The sequence below is a fragment of the Macrotis lagotis genome, chromosome 4, assembly GCF_037893015.1.
Source record: "Macrotis lagotis isolate mMagLag1 chromosome 4, bilby.v1.9.chrom.fasta, whole genome shotgun sequence".
NCBI lineage: Eukaryota > Metazoa > Chordata > Mammalia > Peramelemorphia > Peramelidae > Macrotis > Macrotis lagotis.
The window spans coordinates 9,286,677-9,306,811 of NC_133661.1; the positions used below are offsets into that span (position 1 = coordinate 9,286,677).

The 20,135-nt window shown below is 45.1% G+C and overlaps 1 protein-coding gene across 1 annotated transcript in view; it reads left to right on the plus strand.

Annotated features, from left to right (window-relative positions):
* ADAM12 (ADAM metallopeptidase domain 12) overlaps nt 1-20,135 on the plus strand; it is a 371,590-nt gene that overhangs the window by 296,299 nt on the left and 55,156 nt on the right. The window contains exons 12-14 of the mRNA XM_074232182.1: nt 6,464-6,641; nt 12,356-12,445; nt 15,651-15,846. Of these exons, the coding sequence (XP_074088283.1) occupies nt 6,464-6,641; nt 12,356-12,445; nt 15,651-15,846 (464 nt within the window). The remainder of the gene's footprint in view (nt 1-6,463; nt 6,642-12,355; nt 12,446-15,650; nt 15,847-20,135) is intronic.

Sequence of the window (20,135 nt, forward strand, 5' to 3'; positions counted from 1 at the left end):
TCATCTTGCTGTCGTTTGGAATATGGTGGAACTGGTGTGGCCCTACTGTGGCCCTGGCCTTGGGTGATGGAGAGGAACAGAAACGGAAAGATAAACCAATCCAAGACTAATTAAGTATCTACAATCAGGAGCTAGGTTAGGGACTGGAGGAAGAGGAGAGAAAATGAAATGGTCCTTGCCCTCAAGAAGTTTCCATTCTAACGGGACAGGACCCTTTTTTTTTTTTGAGAAGTGTATATGTTTGTTAGCATTTAGCGAGATGATCAAGAAATAAAGGACAACATAAAAACAGATGATAAGCCCACTCTGGAGTGACAGACCTATGTAGAAGTCTGAGAGCTGCCCCTGAGAGTCCAGAAGACTTGGGTTTCAGGCCTGTCTCTACCACATTCTGGCTGGTTGACCCTGGGCAAAACCCTGTGTGCAAGTTATCTTTCTAAGGCTGTACATTGCAGAGAGAGAACCTCCCTCCACTGTGAAAGGGGTCCTCCCCAGGACCTCCCTCCACTAATGAAAGTCCACATCTCAGTTGGTAAAGTATTTGCCCTCCATCTATTGTAGGTTCACAAAAACTTCTGTTTCTCCTGCCATCTTAACCTTGCAGAATAACTCCTGCTCTGGTCCCTCCTATTGGTAGACTTCTGGGAAAATAGAGGAGAAAGAGTTCATTAGGGAGTTAGCCTCCTCTGTATCCCATCAAAAATGACCATAGTGACCCCTACAAACAAGCTCCAGTAACCAGAAAAAGCTCAGGAAAGACATTGAAAATTCCCAGCTATTGGCAGAAGACGAGAGCATTCCGATGCAACGATCAGACAGTATGTTTTGCGATATCAGAATCAGAGACAAAAGTATCAAAAGAAAGATTTCCTGTGGCGCCATCACCAGCAGCCAGAGCAGGAAAACAAGTCATTTCTCAAGGCCCAATAAAATGGGTAATAAGCACCCAGAGGAATTAAAGGCAAAATGAAATAAGAGAAAATAATTGTCCTAGAGAAAATAGGAAAGAAACCAACGGGCTCTAGCTGAGAGACAAGACTCCAATGCAGCTGGGTCACGTAGGCCGCAGCGGTGAGGTCTCTGAACCTGCTGACATGTCCATAGGAGCGGCCTTGTCATCAAGCAGGCAGAGCACCATAATTAAGTACCTCCTGTCTACCAGGTCCTTCCAACACAGTGATGGTTACAGAATAGGAAACTGAGGCTCAGGGGCGGGGGGAGTCAGGTCCTCTGATTTTTCTCACTCCAGCTTGATTCTGGGAAGAGAAAGACAGATGAAACCAAAGAGAAAGGTAGACTCGGAATCAGAAAGAGAGAGAGAGAGAGAGAGAGAAAGAGAGAGAGAAGAGACGGGGGCCTTAAACTGTAACTGCCCATAGTAGGTACTTAAAACAACGTACTTAAATAAGTGTTCATGAATCCAAGTAAGCTTTCTTGTTCAATCACTTCAGTCGTGTCTGACTGTGAACCCATCTAGGGTTTTCTTGGCAGAGATGCTGAAGTGCTTCGTCATTTCTTTCTCCAGCTCATTTTACAGATGAGCAAACTGAGGAAAAGGGGGTGATGTGACTTGCCCAGGGTCATACAGCTAGCGAGGGTCTGAGATCTTCCTGTCTCCAGGCCCAGCTGCCTCTCCACTCCCCCACCCTCAACTTAATGCTTTTGCATTCATTCATTCATTTGGCAGCTAGGTGGATTGGAGGGTAGAGTACTGATCCTAGAGCCAGGAAGATATGAGTTCAAATTCGACCTCAGACTCTTCTTAGCTGGGTGACCCTGGGCAAACATTGCAACTCTATTTGCCTTAGTTCCTTCATCTGTAAAATACCTCCCAGGATAGTTGTGGAAACCAAATGAGAATGATTGTAAAGTGTTTAGCTCAGCTCCTGGCCCATAGTCAACACTCTATAAATGTTAGTTGCCATTATTATTATTTATTATTATCTTCATCATTCATTTTGGAGGTTCCCAAATAGATCATAAGGTCCTTGTGGAAAGAGATGTGTCCCTGTGGCTTTAGACTTCTCATGGCCTCATTCATACTTGGTGGTTCTTTCAGTTCACCAAATTGTATTAAGCACCTACTGTGTACTAGACAATGGTTGTGGAATTGAATGAACATTGACAGGTACAGAACCAGGTTTGGGAAAGAGAACAGGGACTTTTTTCAGAGAGAGTTTGATCCTTCAATTCTTGATTAAAAAAAAAAAAGATGACCTTTCACCAAGCTAAAGGGCAAGTGAGTCTCCGACACCGCCCCCCTCCAGTGTGGCTGGTTCTGATTGACCAACAATAGCCATATCTTCTCCTCCCTTTCCTCAGACATGGACTGGACCGGCAGTTCAGCATCTAGGAGGTGGGGGATAGAGAGCAGGAAGGACAAGGAGGCCCCACATTGGCTCTCTCAAGACCTTGGGTCTTTCCCTGCTAGCGCCCAGTGAGTGAAGAGGTATTGTCAATGTTGACATCATCCTAGGTAGGAAAATTTATCTGAAATTCATTGCAGTGAGCATGGATTGAGCACTTGGACGGCCCTGGAGATACAAAGACAAGGATGGACTAGTCCCTGCCCACATGGAGTTTATAGTCTACTGGAAGAAAACAACATAAATGCAGTGTTTACAAATTTACCAGTGTCTGAGGCAATTTTCAGGGGAGAAGAGTCTGGAAAGGGTGTCGGAGCTGAGCTTTGAAGGGAACAGGAAGGGGAGAAGGGCATTCCAGGTACGGAAAGGCCCTCTAGCCTCTGGGAAGGCAAGAGAAGGAGTGTGTGCAGCAAATTAAGTAAAGACAAAAGATAGCAATCCAAATTGTGGGATGAAGTTGTTCTACGTGTACCAGCTCAAACATGACCAGCATGTGGGAGGTGCAACTGGAGGAGGGAGAGCTTCCTTCTCATGAAGAGGATGAGGAAATGTTGCTCCAAGGAGATGGAAACCAAGCAGGCTCTTGAAAGAGGACAAGGCTTCATTGGGCAAACGTAAGGTGGAGCCCATTCCAATCACAGCAGATGGGTGCAAAAACAATCGCAACAGCAATAAAATCTAAAATAATAAATTATTAATAACAATCATCAATTATCATCAAGAATGACTTTTAAGACTTCCAAAGCTCTTTACAGATATGATTTCATCATTCTCTACAATGAGCCCCAAACTTTAAGCGCTTTTATTGTCTTCACCCCCCCGCCAGGAGGAAGTTAAGTGACCTACCACAATTAGGACGTGTCTAAGAAGGAATTTAGACTGGGGACAGAGGGTACTGGGCAGTGGAGAGGCCCTTTTGGCTGGAACACCATAATGAGAGTGCTGAGTGAGACAAGGCTGGAAAGGGAGGTGAGGCGCCACTGGGGAGAAGGCCCTGATCATACCAGGATCATGCCGGGATCTTTATGGGCTTGTCTAGCTCTGACTTTGTATGTCTCCAGCTCACATTCCAAGAGGAGCATCTGGCCATGTCTGAGCTTCTCTTGCTAGAAGATACTCATTTATCCATGTCGATAACCTGTGCTCAGTGGGGCTCAGTCTACATCTACCTGGAAGCCACCATGCTGTGGCATTGCCGTCTGGCACCAGGAAGCAACTTGTCTTCAGGCACCTTTGACGGACCAATTGACAAGAGTCCAGATCTCCCACAGTCCTGTAGGAGTCTCAGTGGAGAAAGGAAGCTTTGGCATGCTCTGCAGAACAATATTGGGTTGGTTTTTTTTTATGAAGTAATAGGCCTCCTTCCTTTCCAGGCATGGCTCCCTTTGGTAACTTTCCTCTCCTCCTAGTTAGTGGAAATGTCAGCTTTAAAAGATGAGCCTCCTTTGCTGAGCTGGTGCTGGATTATTCGGCATGAAGTATGTGGGTCGTTCTTGACTCCTCTCTCTCCCTAGTCCTCATATTTAGTCATGCATGACCCATTGGACATCATGTCAATTCTCTGTCCATAACATTGCCCACCCCCCTTCCATCCGCTCCACCCAGAAGATGCAACCCTTGACCAGCCTCTCCTCTCACTTTCACTTGTGTGGTCCCCTCCTCTTTGTCCTGCTTTTCCCTTTCCTGGTGGATTCTCCACCAAATTACTAAAGCCATAGTCCTAAGACCAAGGTCTCCCCATTACTCCTTTACTCAAGAAGTTTCAATGGCTCTCAGTTGCCTCTCAGACTAACTCTTTGACCATTTTAAGTCCTTCACTCTCTGGGTCCAGTGTGTCTTTTCAGAGGACATTCTCATTACCCCTTCACAGTCTACATTCCCCAAAATGGCCTACTCCACAAATATGGCACTCTGCCTCCCTCTTTGGGGCCTTTGGACAGGCTGTCTCTGGGCCCAAAATGCTGTCCCCAAGCCCCTAGCCTTCTTTTGAGCTCACTTCACTTCCCTTCACTTCACTCACTTCGCTTCCTTAAAGTCTCTGTTCCCTTCCCAAGACTTTTCCTTTCTTGGTACACCAGGGAGGGCTTCTTCCAACCAAGGGACATTGTCCTGCTTCTCTGTGGACGTGCAATTCTTCTTGCCTGCTGTAGAATGGAAGCCTCTTGAGGACACCCTGTTCCATTTTAGTCTTTGTGTCCTCAGTGTATACCACAGAGTAGGAACTTTGGGCCTGCTTATTGAAGTGAATGGAATCCTGTTTTAGCAGGTACCATTTGAACCATGTTAGAGACGGCCCATGGGTTATTGAGCTCTGGAGTCAGAGGGCTAGCCACCATCCACTAACTGCTTGGCCTTAAACAGAATCAGAAAGAGGAGCAGTCTGGGGGCCCCCAAGACCCTGAGGAGCTGGAGGGCAATCAGGGTGGGGAAGGTCCTTGACTCCACTTCAAGGAAGATTGGCTAAAGAAATCAGGGATGTCCTGTATGGAGTTGCCTCAGGGGACCCCAAATAGCACACTTGGAATAGGGACTTGGAAGAGGGATTAGCCTAGCTCTGCTCAGCCCCAGAAGGCAGACAAGGAGCAATGAGGGGAAGAGACAGGATTAGAATTCAGGTCAGGGAAAGCTCCTGCCTGGTGGACTGGTCTACCTGGAGAGGTTGGGGCAAGATGCCCTGGTCAGAGACGTGAAAGCAAAGATTCTGGGGCAGATGTGGGCTGGACCAATGTCTCTGAGATGCTAGAGTTGACTTTTTTCTCTTCCTATTTTCCAAAAGGTGTACAATGGTACATTCTCAAAACTATAAAGGGAATTGCAAACTTCAATTTCAAGTAAATAAAAATAATAGCATTTCTTCATGCCTTAAGGTTTGCAAAGCCCTTTGTAAATATTATCTTATTAAATCTTCCCAACAGTCCCCATAAATCTGCTATCACTATTTCAGTTTTACAAATGAGGAATCTGAGGAAATCAGAGATCAAGTGACTTGACCAGGGTCACACAGACAATAAGTCTCTGAGGCAGAGTTTGACCTTAGGTCTTTCTGATCCCCAGGACTAGGACTCTATCCACTACATCACTTAATTGCCTTAATTTTTTTTAGGTTTTTGCAAGGCAATGGGGCCCAAGACCACACAGCTAGGTAATTATGAAGGTCTGAGGTTGGATTTGAACTGAGGTCCTCCTGACTCCAAGGCCAGTGCTCTATCCACTGCGCCACCTAGCCACCCCTAAATTGCCTTAATTTTAATTGCCTTATTTTTCTACAGGAATGTCTACTCTCCTCTCAAATCCTCTCAATTTATTTGACTGGGAGGAGGGAATGGGAGAGATCCATTTCTTCCATGACATAATGATTTATTGAACACTGACTGTGTGCAGTTTGGGGCTAATTGCCAAGGGAACAAACAGCAAAACAGAAAGAGCCCCTGTCCTCAAGGAGCTTCCATTCTAACTGGGCAGACATTGGGTCGTTTCCTCTGCTCCGCTCCCCAATCCCCAGTTCTTCGGTCACTTAAAGGCATTATGGCAGAGGGATAAGACTTGCTAGCTTCAAAGCCAGGAAGCCCTGAGTTCAGGTTCTACCAATGACATACATAGCCTGGGTAAGTTGCTGAGTTCATCTAGGCAACTACTTAAGACCCAATTGCAGAAAAACTGCCCATCTGCACCGGCACAAGGACTCCCCTTACCCTGTGAAATCACAGATCTGGTCCCCAAACCCAGTCAGCAATGCTTTGGCATTGGGGGAAGCCCCCAGTCCAGATGCTTGCTTTTCTGTGTGGCTTTATGGCTTAGAAAGATGCTTTCCTTATAATGACCTAGTAGAGCAGGAGACAGTGTCTTCACTTTACACTTGGAGAAACTGAGACTGAGAAAGACCCAGTGTCTGGCTCTCTAAAGATGGAAATGGGGATCCTCCTCCCAGACTCCTTCCTTTCCATGACCCAGATGCTAAATCTTGAGTTTCTGGGTTTAGGGGGGCAGGGGATTGTCTGGCATGGCCTGGTGAATGCCATGACCAGCATGGCAGAAGAACCTGGCCGTGACCAGGGAACCCACTGGCCTTTGTTTTTTCTTCCTCTTCTTTTCCCCAGTTATCCACTCCCCGTGATGTTCAGCAGCTGCAGTAAGAGGGACCTGGAGACTAGCCTGGAGAAAGGGATGGGGATGTGCCTCTTTAACCTGCCCGACATCAAAGAATCCTTTGGGGGACAGAAGTGTGGCAACGGCTACGTGGAAGAAGGCGAGGAGTGTGACTGTGGGGAACCAGACGTAAGCCTCCCATCGCCTGGCTCATAAGCCACTTGCCAAGCAGAAGGCGGCCCCAGTCAGCCAGTAATTAGTAAGCACCACCAGAGACGGTCTGGTGGGCAGACAGAGAGCTGGCCTCCAAGGCAGGCCGACTCGGGCTGGGCGGCCTCAGAGAAGCAATCTAAGTTGGGGATCTAGGCAATGCTGTGATCCCAAGCTATAAGGCTGGGGCTGCTCTCCCTTGCCAGTTTCTTCTACCGAGGAAATCACAGGGCCAGGAAAGAATAGCAAAATAAACTGTGTCAGATACTGGGCTTGTTTCTGGGGAGGCTATGACAAAAACATCAAATGCTTCCCACCTAAGGGAGTGCCCTCTTTACCCAGAGACACCACATCCATACAGGGAAGTAACTAGGAGCCTGATTGAGGAGGACAGCAGAGTTGTAACTAGGGAGAGCCCTTGGGGCTTAGGACCAGGGTGCCAGCATTGAAGCCTGACACATGTTTCAGAAGCAGCCGAAGGAAGGATGATCCAATGGCTTGGCATAACTGGGCCTGTGTAATCTCATGCCAAAAATGAGAGATGGAGAAATCCTGCTTGGTCCCCTCAAATAGCCATCCCCAGGGAAAGGAGAGGGTTTGATTGAATTTCCCATAGCTGTGGGTGGACATTTCCCTCCCTTCCTTTCAGCGGAGGAAGAATCCTCTTTATTGAAGAGGCAAGAGGTGGCAGGGACAACTGGGACACACTCAGCTTTGAGCTCCATGGAGAAGAAAGTCCCAGAATTCTCATTTCAAATCACTAATAAGCACATCGCTTTCTCGTTGCAAGACTTGATACTAGAGAGGAATTTGAATAAGCCAGAAGCTGCTTTCCCTGGGAGATTCCTTGCGGGTTTAAACAGGGCCAGACCAACTTGCCAAGGCTCCTCAGTAGACAAGAGCCGTAGCCTCCAAGCCTCTGTCCCCACTGTCCATCTTGTAAGCTTCTCTAAGCAATCCACCAGAATGCCAAGAGGCTTCTTTAGCCCTGGGGACCAGTGAGTCTCAGGATGGATTGTAAGTAATGTCCCCATCTTTCTGGAGAGCTCAGAACAGCATCTCTTCAGAAATTCAAGAACCACCAGGAATGTCTGGATTATCTCTTGAGAGACATAAAGGTAATGACATCAGTTAGTTACTTATTTAAAAAAAAAAACGGAGGCAGTTTCCCTTGAGATTTAAGGAGATATTGTCAAAGAGATGCTGTATTTTTTCCCACACAGTGTGAGACTGACTTCCCCCTAAAGACTGAACGAGTCATTTCATCAATAAGCATTTATTATTCACCAACTGTATGCTAAGTACAGAGAATGAAGCTATCGCTGCCTTCAGCAAGCTTACAGTCTAATGGGGGAGCCAACATGAGCAGATATAAAAAAATAAATTCAAAGGATATGCACATATGGTGGGGATCAGGCAAGGCTTCGGGCAGGAGATCATTGATTTGAGTCACCACCAGTTAGCTCTGATAAAGACTTTTCAGTGCTGCAAAGCACTATACACCTTGCACAACAACCCTGACAGGTAGATGCTCATATTATCTCCATTTGAAAGATGAGGAAACTGGGGCACAGAGAGGTTAAGTGACTTGCCTTGGATCAAAGAAATGGCAAATCGCAGAGCTGATCCTTCAAAGCGGCTCCTCTGAGTCTAAAGCAGATTCCCAAATTTGTTACACAGTCATGCTCCCTTATTGTCTTAGAGTTGACTGGGGCCACTGCACTAGGAAGTGACTTGCTCAGGGTCACATAGCCAATCTGGGGCCAAAGCAGGATTCAAACCAGGCCTTCCTGACTCTGAGTTTCATTTATTCATTCTGTCACTCCGCCTCTTCTGTGATTCAAAATGAAATGGGAAAGAGGACATGTAGGGTCCCTCTCCTCAGCTGCTACAATCAGAGGCAATGTCTCAGGCTCAAAGGGCAGCAGGTCACATTCACAGAGGCAGCTTCAGTCGGTGGACAGAGGAATCCCTTCTTGGCCTGTCTGCCTCTAATCACCATGGGTTTTCTTTCTGTACTACCTGTATGACTTGGACTAAGCCACTTGGCCTTAGTTTCCTCATCGGCCAAATAAGAGCATTAAGTCTAGATGGCCTCTAGCTTTCCTTCTATTTCTCTGAGTCTGTGAGTCTCTGATCATTGATCTGGGAGTGACAAGGACTGAAAAAGAATTCTATTGGAACAGCTGGGTCTTTGAGGAGGCATATGCCTCATGAATGTCATCCTTCCCGTCCCCATTATTCAAGGCTCCTGCCTTTTGCCTGGTAAGAAATGTGGCTTCCTTTCTTCATCTTCCACCTTCCTTCCTTCCTTCCTTCTTTTTCTTGCAGTGGTTCTCTAGCTTTTTGATGCTGCATTGTGAAGTTCCCATGTTAGCAGTAAAGACACTCCTTTGAAGATGAACACAAGAAACTTTTTAAATAACACTGGGGTTTGCAAAGTGGAAATTCCTTGGAGTGTTCATTAATGACTTGAAAACAACCCAAATTAATTTAACGGATCCATATTTCTCGGGAGGTCCCCTGTTAACTTCCAGTCGTTTCTCTTTGATTTGAGCCCCATGTAATGGTTTATTAAACTAAATTAATATAACTCACGACTCCTCACAGGGAAATGTGTCTTCACAAACCAAACCCCTTCTCTTAGAGTGGGTCAGCTTCTTTTTTCCAATTTTCATTTTCTTCTCTTCTACCTATAGCTTTCATGATTTCCATCCAGCTCTCCTCTTGGCCTTTCCATCTTACTTATCTATCAAGGGGATGTTTCACCCTGGACAAGACCTCCCGAAGGCATAATTGCCAACTGGGGCAGATAGCTCTGCTGTAACATGGAGACAAAGCAGCCTGTGGAGATAGTTCTGGATTTGGAGTGAGGGGACCTGGTTTTGAATGCCAGTTCTGCCATTCACTTCTTGTGAAGGCACTTTTACCAGTCACTGCAGTTCCTGGGCCTCAATTTCCTCATCTGTAAAATGAGCTAGCTAGTCTCCGAGGTCTCTTTCAGTTCTAAGGCTAAGAATTCATTTCAGCTTCTTTTACAGAAAAAATTAACCTCCTCTGTTTTCTAGATGTTTAACCATACAGGCAACAATAAAAACAGCGCCATACAATAATACAAGTTTTTGCCAAGAAGATCACAAGTCTGGGCCAAAAATAAATAAAGAAATATTCACATTTTTGTACTGAACTAAAATTTACAAAGCATCCTGCTTGCATTCTCTTATTGGATTCTCAAAGCAGCTCTGTGAAATAGATGCTATTATTGCTCCCATTTTTCAGAGGAGGAAACTAAGATTTGGAAGGTTGCTGGGGTGGCCAGGTGGCGCAGTGGATAGAGCACCAGCCCTGGAGTCAAAGGGTACCTGAGTTCAAATCCGGCCTCAGACATTTAATAATTACTAGCTGTGTGGCCTTGGGCAGGTCACTCAACCCCATTGCCTTGCAAAAAATAAAAAATAAAAATAAAAAAAGATTTGGAAGGCTGAAGTGATTGTCCTGAATCACAAGCAATCAAATAAATGGTGCTGAACTTGAACCCACATCTGTATTACTGCAAATCCTGTGCTCTGTGCCCTAGGCTAGGCTGCCTTTTTCAGGGACTTTGTAGATAAGTTTTTTCTATCCCTAAAACTACCCAGTAAAATAGATTATTATAATCTCCATTTTTGCAGATGAAGAAACTGAGGGTCAGAGAGGTGAAGTGAGCTGTACAGCATGCAAATTGGAATAATTATCAGAGGCAAGATTTAATCCCATGTCTTTCTGATTCAAGGGCAAGTACTCTATTCATTAGGCCATGCTGCCTCTTGGTACCGACATTATCCACAGCCTACCCTGGCAGAATGAAAATGAGGTGGAATGCAGATCATTTGTGCCTCTTCTATCCTTCCTTCCCTTTGAGGTCTTAGTATTCACTGGCCAGCCTGGTTGCACCATGAGATGCACAGAATTAAATGTGATGAAAGATTTCTCTTCCTCGATAAACACAGAACCACAAAGGACAAAGACTCCAGTTGGCTAATAGGCTACAGTCTTCCCATACAAACTACAGATGGAGGTTATGCCAGCCCAAAGACTTTCCTGGCTCCTCACTCATTCTTCAGACTTGCTGGGTCCTAGCAGCAAGCTATTTAGACTGAAATTTGGCACAGTGGTGACAGCTTGCCAATACCTTTTAACCCCTCTTATCTAATTCTCATTTTTCCCCCCTTCTTTATATGACCTCACATTCTTTAAATGAAAGCTACCATTCCCAGAAGTTCCCCTTGCTTGATCTCCAGTTTATGGTGTCAGGGGCTAGAAGGGAGGTAGGATTATTAGTGAAAGATCTTTGATGGGGCCCAAATTTACAGCTGCTGATTTAGCTTAAGACGGGAAAGAAGGCGATCATATCTTTCAGGCCTCATTAGTGGAGTGATGCATCCCAGAATCAGTGGGACCACATTACTGTAATCCAATGTCATTAAAAAGCTTTTTTTTGATTTGGGGCTGATGGGGGAATGGAATGGGAGGGCACACTCTGGGCTTTGGTCAAAGCCTTTTTAGAGGCTTGTAACAGGTCCCAACTTCATAAACAGAGAAGCCATAAAGGATTTCAGGAGGGAAGATTCCTGCCATCTGTGCCAATATAGAGATAGAAAGTTAGAAATAGATATGGATCTGTGTATGCACTCATAAACACACATGTGCATGTAGACACACATGCACACACATGCTTCAGACTCCCTGAAGGACTTTTCTTTTCCTCTTTTCACAAAGATGTTTGTGAAAATAACCCCAAACTAGCTTATTCCCTTCTCACTTTCCTTTTATTCTACTGTCTTGTCTTCTTGTTTGATGGTTCCTGGAAGTCCATAGGTCGGTGGGCTCCTCTCCTAACTGATGAATGGCTACCACATGCTGCCTCCACAGGGCTGAGGTCATGGGGAGGAAGGCTGGCCTCCTCCTGGGGCCTTCACAGACCAGCTGACCTCTGCATTTTCTGATCTCCAGAAACTCATCATTCTGCAAGAGGAAATCAGTTCATGTCTCCTCAGATCATCCCCACCTTAGCAGCAGGACCCCCCCCCCAATTTTCAGCTTCTTTTTCTCTTGCTCCATTAAATTATCAGCTCCTTGAGGATAGGGATTGTCCGGTCTTTCTTGGTATTCCTGGCATTTATTTAGTGTCAACTCACAACAGGTGCATAATAAATGTTTACTGACTCTTAGTTGGCTCTCAGTCTTCTTTGGTTCAATAACAACTGATCTATCAATCTGTCTCCCAGTCCCTGAATGTGATCTTCAGGGCAAAGGCAAGTTTTCCTTGGGTCGGCTGAGGAAGAAGACTCCACTGAGTTGAGTCTTCAGCTACGAGGCCACTCCTCGTTCTCTATATCATACCCAACCACTGAGGCTTGGGACTGGGTTCACCTGTGACTTCTCACCAACTTGCCCCGGGGACAGGAAACTCCCTTTTCTCATACTTTTTGCCTCATTAGCATTTCCTAACTTCAGTATTATGATGATAAGTTTAATAAAAGGGATGGTTCACATTTGGGCTCCTAAAAAGGAAAAGAAATATCCAGTATAGAAGTGGGAATCAGGAAGGAGATGAGTACGTTATCCCTACTTAGAAGAAAATGTTAATATGTGTACCCTTATATTTATCCATTCATTCATTTGTTTAATTTCTTTTTGGATGCTCACTGCAGGAATGTACAAATCCATGCTGCAACGCGACTACCTGCACTCTGAAGTCTGAGGCTGTGTGTGCCCATGGACTCTGCTGTGAAAACTGCCAGGTGGGTGATGGGTAGGAAGAAGGGCAGAGCTCCCAGTGGGTACCTAGGCAGGAGGCCTGGCAGCCTGGATCAACCTGACTTGTCAGGTACAGACATCCAATGCCTGGTCATTCTATGAGACTCTCAAGTTTGAAGAGGCCTTTGGTACAACCTTCCTGGGTCATCAAGTGGGCAAGAATGGTTAACAAAGGATTATAGGTTTTGAGCCAGAAGTGGCCTAAGACATCCAATCCAACCTCACCACTTTATAGATGAGCAAACAGGAGCCCAGGGAAGAAGCAGGATACTAGATTTAGAGCTGGACAGGACCATTTTACAGAGGAAGAAACAAGGACAATCCCAAGGTCACGTGGGTAGCAATCCTGGGAGATGGGATTATGGCCAGCGGTGATCTGGAAAGCCATTTAGTCCAACTTCCTCCATTTTACAGGAAAGGAAACAGAGTCTCAGAGAGAGGAAAGGACAGATTTATACTTAATACTACTAAGTGTCCCAGCAGGCATTGGACCCAGTTTTTCTGGCATCAAATTCACAACCCATTCCCCCCAACAAATAAAAATATATTTTCATAAAAATCAAAATACATAATTCGGAGCCTTATATAGTCAACAGGGATCTAGTCTTATAGTCAGAAAAGGTTTAAGGTCAAATCTTGGCTCTGAAATAAAACTACCTGTTAGACCTGGGTCAAGGAAACAGGATCTTTCTGAACTTCCATTTTGTCATCTATAAAATGGAAGTCACAATGCCATAGTCCCTATGTTGTTGTGAGGCTCAAATACAATGATATTTGTAAAGTTGTTTTGCAATTCTCTGAGGGCTGTATCAATGTCAGTTAATAATATTATTTCTATTATTATCACTTGAAAAATTAAATATTTATGAAATGTCCTTAGCGCAATGGTTGGCTCAGAGTAGATGCTTAAAAACTAATTGTTCCTTTACCTTCCCAGAGGGACAGCAAGGCAAGCAGAGTGGGCAGGTCATGTGATCTTCGTCCTTCGGCTCCTCGGTGTTGGCTTACTGACCGATGGTAGCACCATTTTGTTAATCCTTTCATCATTTTGTGAACCATGGGGAAACAAAAACTTCCAAAGTTAATTCTATTTTGAACCTTCTGAAAATCTGGACTCAAATATTTAAACCAAAGGTTTTGATTTTCTAATCTTGTTAGCCATTAAGTTGTCAATCATTAGAATTAAAAGGGACTTTTCCGAAGGATCACTTTGTCCTCCCCCTCCCATTATAGATGGAGAAATCAAGGCCACACCATTGCCGAGAGCTCATAATAAATCATTTCCCTCCGTGGAATTTGTGAACATAGGTGTAATCCAAAACCCTGGATCCTTTGTGACATTTCATCTCTACCTAGATCCCCCTCTTTTGTCCAAAGGATCTCTTGCCAGCTTTGTATTCACCTCCCAGTGCTGGAGCTTCCGGCCCTCTCCGCTCTTCTTGAATCTCTTCCTTTTGTGCCATTGGAGAAATAATAAGGAAAATAATAAGCACATTTCTGGAGTTGCGTTTGTTTGCTTTGTCAATCGAGGCCTCAGCCTTGGTGTTAGGATTCAGATTAGAAACATCATTTTGTGTTTCTATCTGAAATTCGGCATAGGACTAAGCTTTGGGATTCAAAGCTCTGCTGGCCAACCAGTCAGTGAGCATCGGTGAAGGGTCTATGATGCTCTAAGCCCTGTACTGAAACCCCCGACAAAAATAGCCCCTGCTCTGAAGGAGTTCACCAGCTAACGAGGAAGACAACATAAAAATAACCATGTACGACCAAGTTATGAACAGAATAAATTAGAAGTATTCAACAGAGAGAACGTAGCCTATTGTTGGAATTGTTGGAACAAAAGCTGGAAGGTACCCTAGCGATTAACACACATCTCAGTTGAGGAATATGAGGCACAGAGCAAGCACCAGACCTCCTAACCCATACACTACAGAGTTCAGGCTCCAGCCCAGGGTGCCCTACTGTGTGTTTTCCTCTACCCTGGGCTAATTTTCACTCCTGGTTTTATACCTGCCCATCAGTATAAAAGAGTTGTTGCATAATCAAACTTTTAAAAATTTATTTTTATTGTTTTTGTTTTTGTATTTGTTTTCCATTATTTTGAGGGAGGAGTAAAGTTAGGAAAGACCGAATTTCTCCTTGTGACCTCCAAGCACCTGCTTATTGCTGGCTGGAGAGGAATGCCCAGGATCATTTTGGGTAGGAGAGAAAAGCCAGCCCAGGGTTTACCATTTTGGAGTCTTCAGTGAGCGCTGATGGATCCATGATCTTGGAGATTTGAGTATTTCTTCAAATGATATAGGTCCCAGCCCATCCTTGCTCACCTCTCCTGGACAACTCTGGTCCACGACTCTCAATAATAGATCGGTGGCAGAGCACCCATTGTGCTGGAAGGCCTGCCTCTAGCTAGGGTTCTAGAAGCACTGTCATTAGGCATCTATCCACTCTGAGCTCTGTGCTTCAAATGTTAGTGTTTCCTTATAGGCACCATCTTGGAAAAATCTTTGCTTACTGAACATCAGAAATGGATTCTAGATCAGACTTGACCATTGTCCTGCTCTATGTCTTTGGGCAAATGGCTTCCTTAATCCAGATATCCTCTTCTCCAATTACCACATCCGACTAAATGAGCTACCATCAAAGTAGCTCAACCCCTTGGATCCTTGGCTCTCAAAGCCCCATTCTAGCCCTAAACTACCACATGGACATTGGGTTTGCCACGTCCATCGTGCCACTGAATTTACTGGGGTGACGGGATGGCTATATCCTCAATGCTGAAAGGCCAGTGTGGAAAAAGCTACTTGGCAAAAGCCCAGGATTAAAACCATACAGTTTCTTCTAAAAGTAAGGCTGGTACGAATCATCCATTGGCAGCCAGGCAAAGCATCTTTTCTAAAAAGACACCTCTGGCTTGGAGGTAGCAGCAGGTGACAGAGATGTCTGTTTGAAAATAAAGCCTATTCTCACTGGCTCTCTTGTGAACCAGGTATCTCTGTGGAACTGGGGACCACCAATCTGAGATCAGCCTGTTTATTTCTCTGGCTCTCTGGTTGCCAAAGGAATGCAATGTGAAAGGCTTTTGCACTTTGTCAGAGAAGATGTTGAAATCACTCTGCAATATTTCACCCCAGCAATGCTGGCAGAGAGCCTTCTCTCATAACACCTTTGCTCCCATTTTTCTCCTTCCAGCTGAAGCCCCCTGGGACAGCCTGCAGAGCCTCCAGTAACTCCTGCGACCTGCCCGAATTCTGCACTGGAGCTAACCCACACTGCCCAGCCAATGTGTACCTTCATGATGGTCACCAGTGCCACCGTGTGGATGGCTATTGCTACAATGGTATCTGCCAGACCCATGAACAACAGTGCATCACTCTCTGGGGACCAGGTAAGGGGGCTCCTAGGAGTCAGGCTCCATCAGCCCCAGGGAAGGGGAGGAGCACTGGAAATAGAGCTCATTCTGGGCCCTTCCTCTAGCAAAATGTCCATGTGGATGCTGAAATAAATATGGCTTGTGAAACTGGGGAAGAAGTTGGGAACAGATAACATCCTCCCAGTGACAGATGTCTCCAAATTGAACTGACCCCCCCTTGGCAGATGGGGCCCCCTCCCCAAAGGGGAAGCTCAAAGCCGAGGCTGGATGGACACTATTCTCTCTCCATGGAAAACCTCCTTGACTAGCTGTGGTTATGTGTGATCCCTCCATGTTCTTTCTGTGTTTTCTCTTCCTATTAGAGGCAGAAATGGCTACATTTTCTTTTGTATTCTCAGCCTTAGGCAGTTCAGGAGTGTTGTGGATAGTGACAAGCCTGGATTCAGGAAGACCTGAGTTCAAATCCAGTCTCAGACACTTCCTAGTCATGTGACCCTGGGCAAGTCACTGTACTCTGATTGCCTCGGTTTCCTCATCTGAAAACGGGGAAGGAAATGGCCAACCATCTTTGCCAAGAAAACCCCAAATGGGGTCACTGAGATGTGTGACTGAAAAATAATTGAATCACAACATACCAGGGCCTATGTTGAGTAGTGAGAATACAAAGAGGGAAAAAAAAAAGCAATCCCTGTCTGAAAACTGTCTTCTACTCCCCCAATAACTACTTTCCTAGAGTAGAAAGGAAGCTCCCTGAGGGCAGAGGGACAACTTTCTTCCAAATTAGTTTGCATTTTATATTGTGCTTTTCTCCATTGGAATGGAAGCTATTGGAGGATACACCTGGTGCATAGAATAGTGTCTGTCATACAGTAGGTGTTCCATAAATGCTCTGTCAAATCAGTTTGAAATGGTCTTCAATTGATGTCCTCTTATCTAGAGACAGCTGAATACAGAGTTACTTGGAGCTGTTGTTTTCGGGGCCTGCAACTTAACCAGTAGAAGGAGCTCCCAGGGATCAAGTCCCTTTACCTTCTCCACAGCAAGCCACCGGACCTGACCAAGCTCAATAACTTGGCCAGGGTCACACAACCAGGATGTGGTAAAGGCGATACTTGAGCCCAACAGGTCCTGATCTGGAAGCCATGTTTCCTCTGACAAATTCACATAGTGAAAACACAAAATAATATACAGTGATCGCCGGAAAGAGAGCCTGGGAAAGATTGATAGAGTTACCTGAATTGTGCTCTGAAGGAAGCTCAGGGTTCTCAGGGGCTGGCTTGTGGAGGGCAGGCTTGTTGTGCCAAGGCATATTGGCAAGAGATACAATTTCATCTACAAAAAATAATTGTGATTCTAAACCCTCAAGGACACAAGGGTCTTGCCTATTCTGCTTACCATAACCTTCAGAAAATCAAACTTTAAAAAAAGTGAAAATCCTTGTATCTAGCCCAGATCCCAGAACTCCCGAGTTAAACCTTAACCTAATTTATTTCTCAAGATTTTCAACTCCACCCTATCTCATAATCCCTTTCCCCTGTTTTATTTGCCTAATGTGACAGATTCATTTCTTCTGCTCAGACCTTGTTGTGGCTCTGAACTGACTTCAGCTTTTGGCTACCCCTCTCCCCAAGTGGGTGGGTCCGAGCCCCTGACTGGTCGGCTAGCTCTTGGGTGGTCTGGACTGCCCAACCCCAAGTGATAGGACCTGGGCTCAGAGAAGCAAGAAGAGACAAGAGACAAAATCTGACATATTGAGACTTGGAGTTTTTCTGAAGATTCTTGCAAAGAACAATTAACGAATAAGAGTGATGATTAAAACATCTCTTTGGGTTTAAAACATCCTATGTGAAATGGCAGAGCAGGAGGAATCAGAGACACATTTCCCTGGGGGCTGCTCTTGAACCCATTGTGTTTATTGGCATCCAAACTTGAAGTTATCTTTGTGAGAAGAAAGAATTCTGGAAAGAAGTAATAATAACAATGAGGAAACATGGCCCCCAAAGGAAGGGTCACTCCTGAAATCAAGAAGAGCTGGGAGCAAATTGCACTCCTAAAATATACCAGCTTTGGGATAGTGAGCAAAATTCTGGACCTCAGTTTCCTTATTTGTAAAATGGGCCAAGTAAGACCTCATGAATACTGCCTTATTCCTCTCAGGGATGTTAAGTTTAGATAAGATATTGGTGGTAGTGTTTGTCCTTCAGTCTTGACTAGGACCATGACTTCAGGGAGGTGATGCCATGACAAGTATATGAACTTCATTTGAGTGAGGGGGCTGTGCTAAGCCACCAGCCTCAAATTCTCCTCCAAAGTCATCTGGATCCAGTGGCCAAATAGGAATCAGGACACCTGGAGATAGCCCTGGATGCAAGGCAATCAGGGTTAAGGGACTTACCTAAGGTTGCACTACTGATGTCAAGTGTCTGAGGCCAGATTTGAACTTCAGCTCTCTGTCCACTGTACCACCTAGCTGATTGTGTTTGGCAAACTTTAAAGCAAGATTGAGAGAGAAGTGATAGACATAGACAACAATATGGATGGATGGATAGTTGTACTAGAGATAATAGATAGAAAGATGGTTGGTTCTTGTCCTTTGTTATCGACGAAGACCAAAACAACATCACTTTATTAGAGACAAATGAGAATATGTCTGACCATCGCTGTTTAGCCCAGTACAAGCTCAGAATGCTCTACCACAGATCAGGCACAAACAGACCATGGGAACCCCTGGGGTGGGCACTCTAAATTTATTTATGTCACGTTTCCTTTGGGCTGCTTCCAGTCTGCCTCCCTCATAGAAGGCAGCCCCCTCACTAATAAGGGCATGCCATACTGGCTGGTCTTGTGCCAGTGTCTCCCATGGTATACAATCAATTCTACACTTCTCCAGTGAGATCTTCAGGGGGTCTCAGAATCGCTTCTTCTGACCCCCTTTGTAAACACTTGCCCTATGTGAGTTTGCCATAAAATTACTTTTTGGCAAATGTACGTCTGGCATCCTAACAATGTATCCAGTCCATCTTAATTGCACTCTCTGTAATCATGTTGGAATGCTAGGCAGTTTAGCTCCAGAAAGGACCTCAGGAACTGGAATCTTCTCCTGCCAGGTGATCTTCAGAACCCTCCTAAGTCAATTTAAATGGAAGCATTTCAGTTTCCTGACATGATGCTGGTACACTGTCCAGGTTTCATAGGCATATAGCAATGAGATCAGCACAATGACTCTGTAGGCCTTCAGTTTGGTGGTCAGTCTATTTTCTCTTCTCTCTCACACTTTCTTTTGGAGCCTCCCAAATTCTGAGCCAACTCTGGCAATATAAGTGCCAACCTCATTGTCCATGTGTACCTCCCCAGAAAGGACACTGCCAAGGGAAATGAACTTATCCACAGGACTCAAAACTTCTCCATTCTCCGTAATCAATGGTTCCACACTTGGATGGTGTGGTGCTGGCAGATGGAGCACCTGGGTTTTTTTGGTGTTCATTGTTGGACCAAAATGAGCACAAGCAGCAGAGAATCGATCCATACCTTGTTGCATCTCAGCCTCAGAGGCTGCATTGAGGGTATAGTCATCGGCAAACAGAAGATCACGCACCAACACTCCTTTCACTTTAGTCTTGACTTGTAGCTTCTACAAATTGAAGACTTTACCATCAATGTGGTATTCATCCTCAGTGAATACGTTTGATAATCGATAGAAAGATAAATGTGTTAGAGATAAGTAGATAGATATAAAATAGATTGACATGTGACAGCAAGAAAAAGATAGATGTGTTAGAGATAAGTAGATAGATATAAAAGGATGGATGGATGGATGGATGGATGGATGGATGGATGGATGGATGGATGGGATGGACAAATGGACAGATGGATAGACGGATGGATGGACAGATAACATTATAGACCCTAGAATTATCAAAATCAAATACACATGCTCCAAGTCCCGTTGATCATGGTACCTAGCCTAACTTTGCTTGGGAGTAAAGCCCTGGCTTCCACATGACTCCCACGGATGCTGATAGACATGACGCTGCCTAGGCTCCCTTCCCAGTTGCTATTTTTTTTATCATCTCCTCTGATCACTGAGGATAAAATGTGTTTGCTAACGCCAAATTGTACTTTAATGGGTTGCTGTCTCTGCTGAGTGAGTGGGCTGGGCCATCCTGCCCTACTCTCGATGGTACTGACTCTCCCACTTGACTCAGCAGCCCTTTCCTGACCTTGCCATGCTCACTGAATTGATGGGCCATTTCACCCAGCTCCTCCCAATCTGCCTGGCAAGGTCTTTGTTCTCTTTTGTTTTA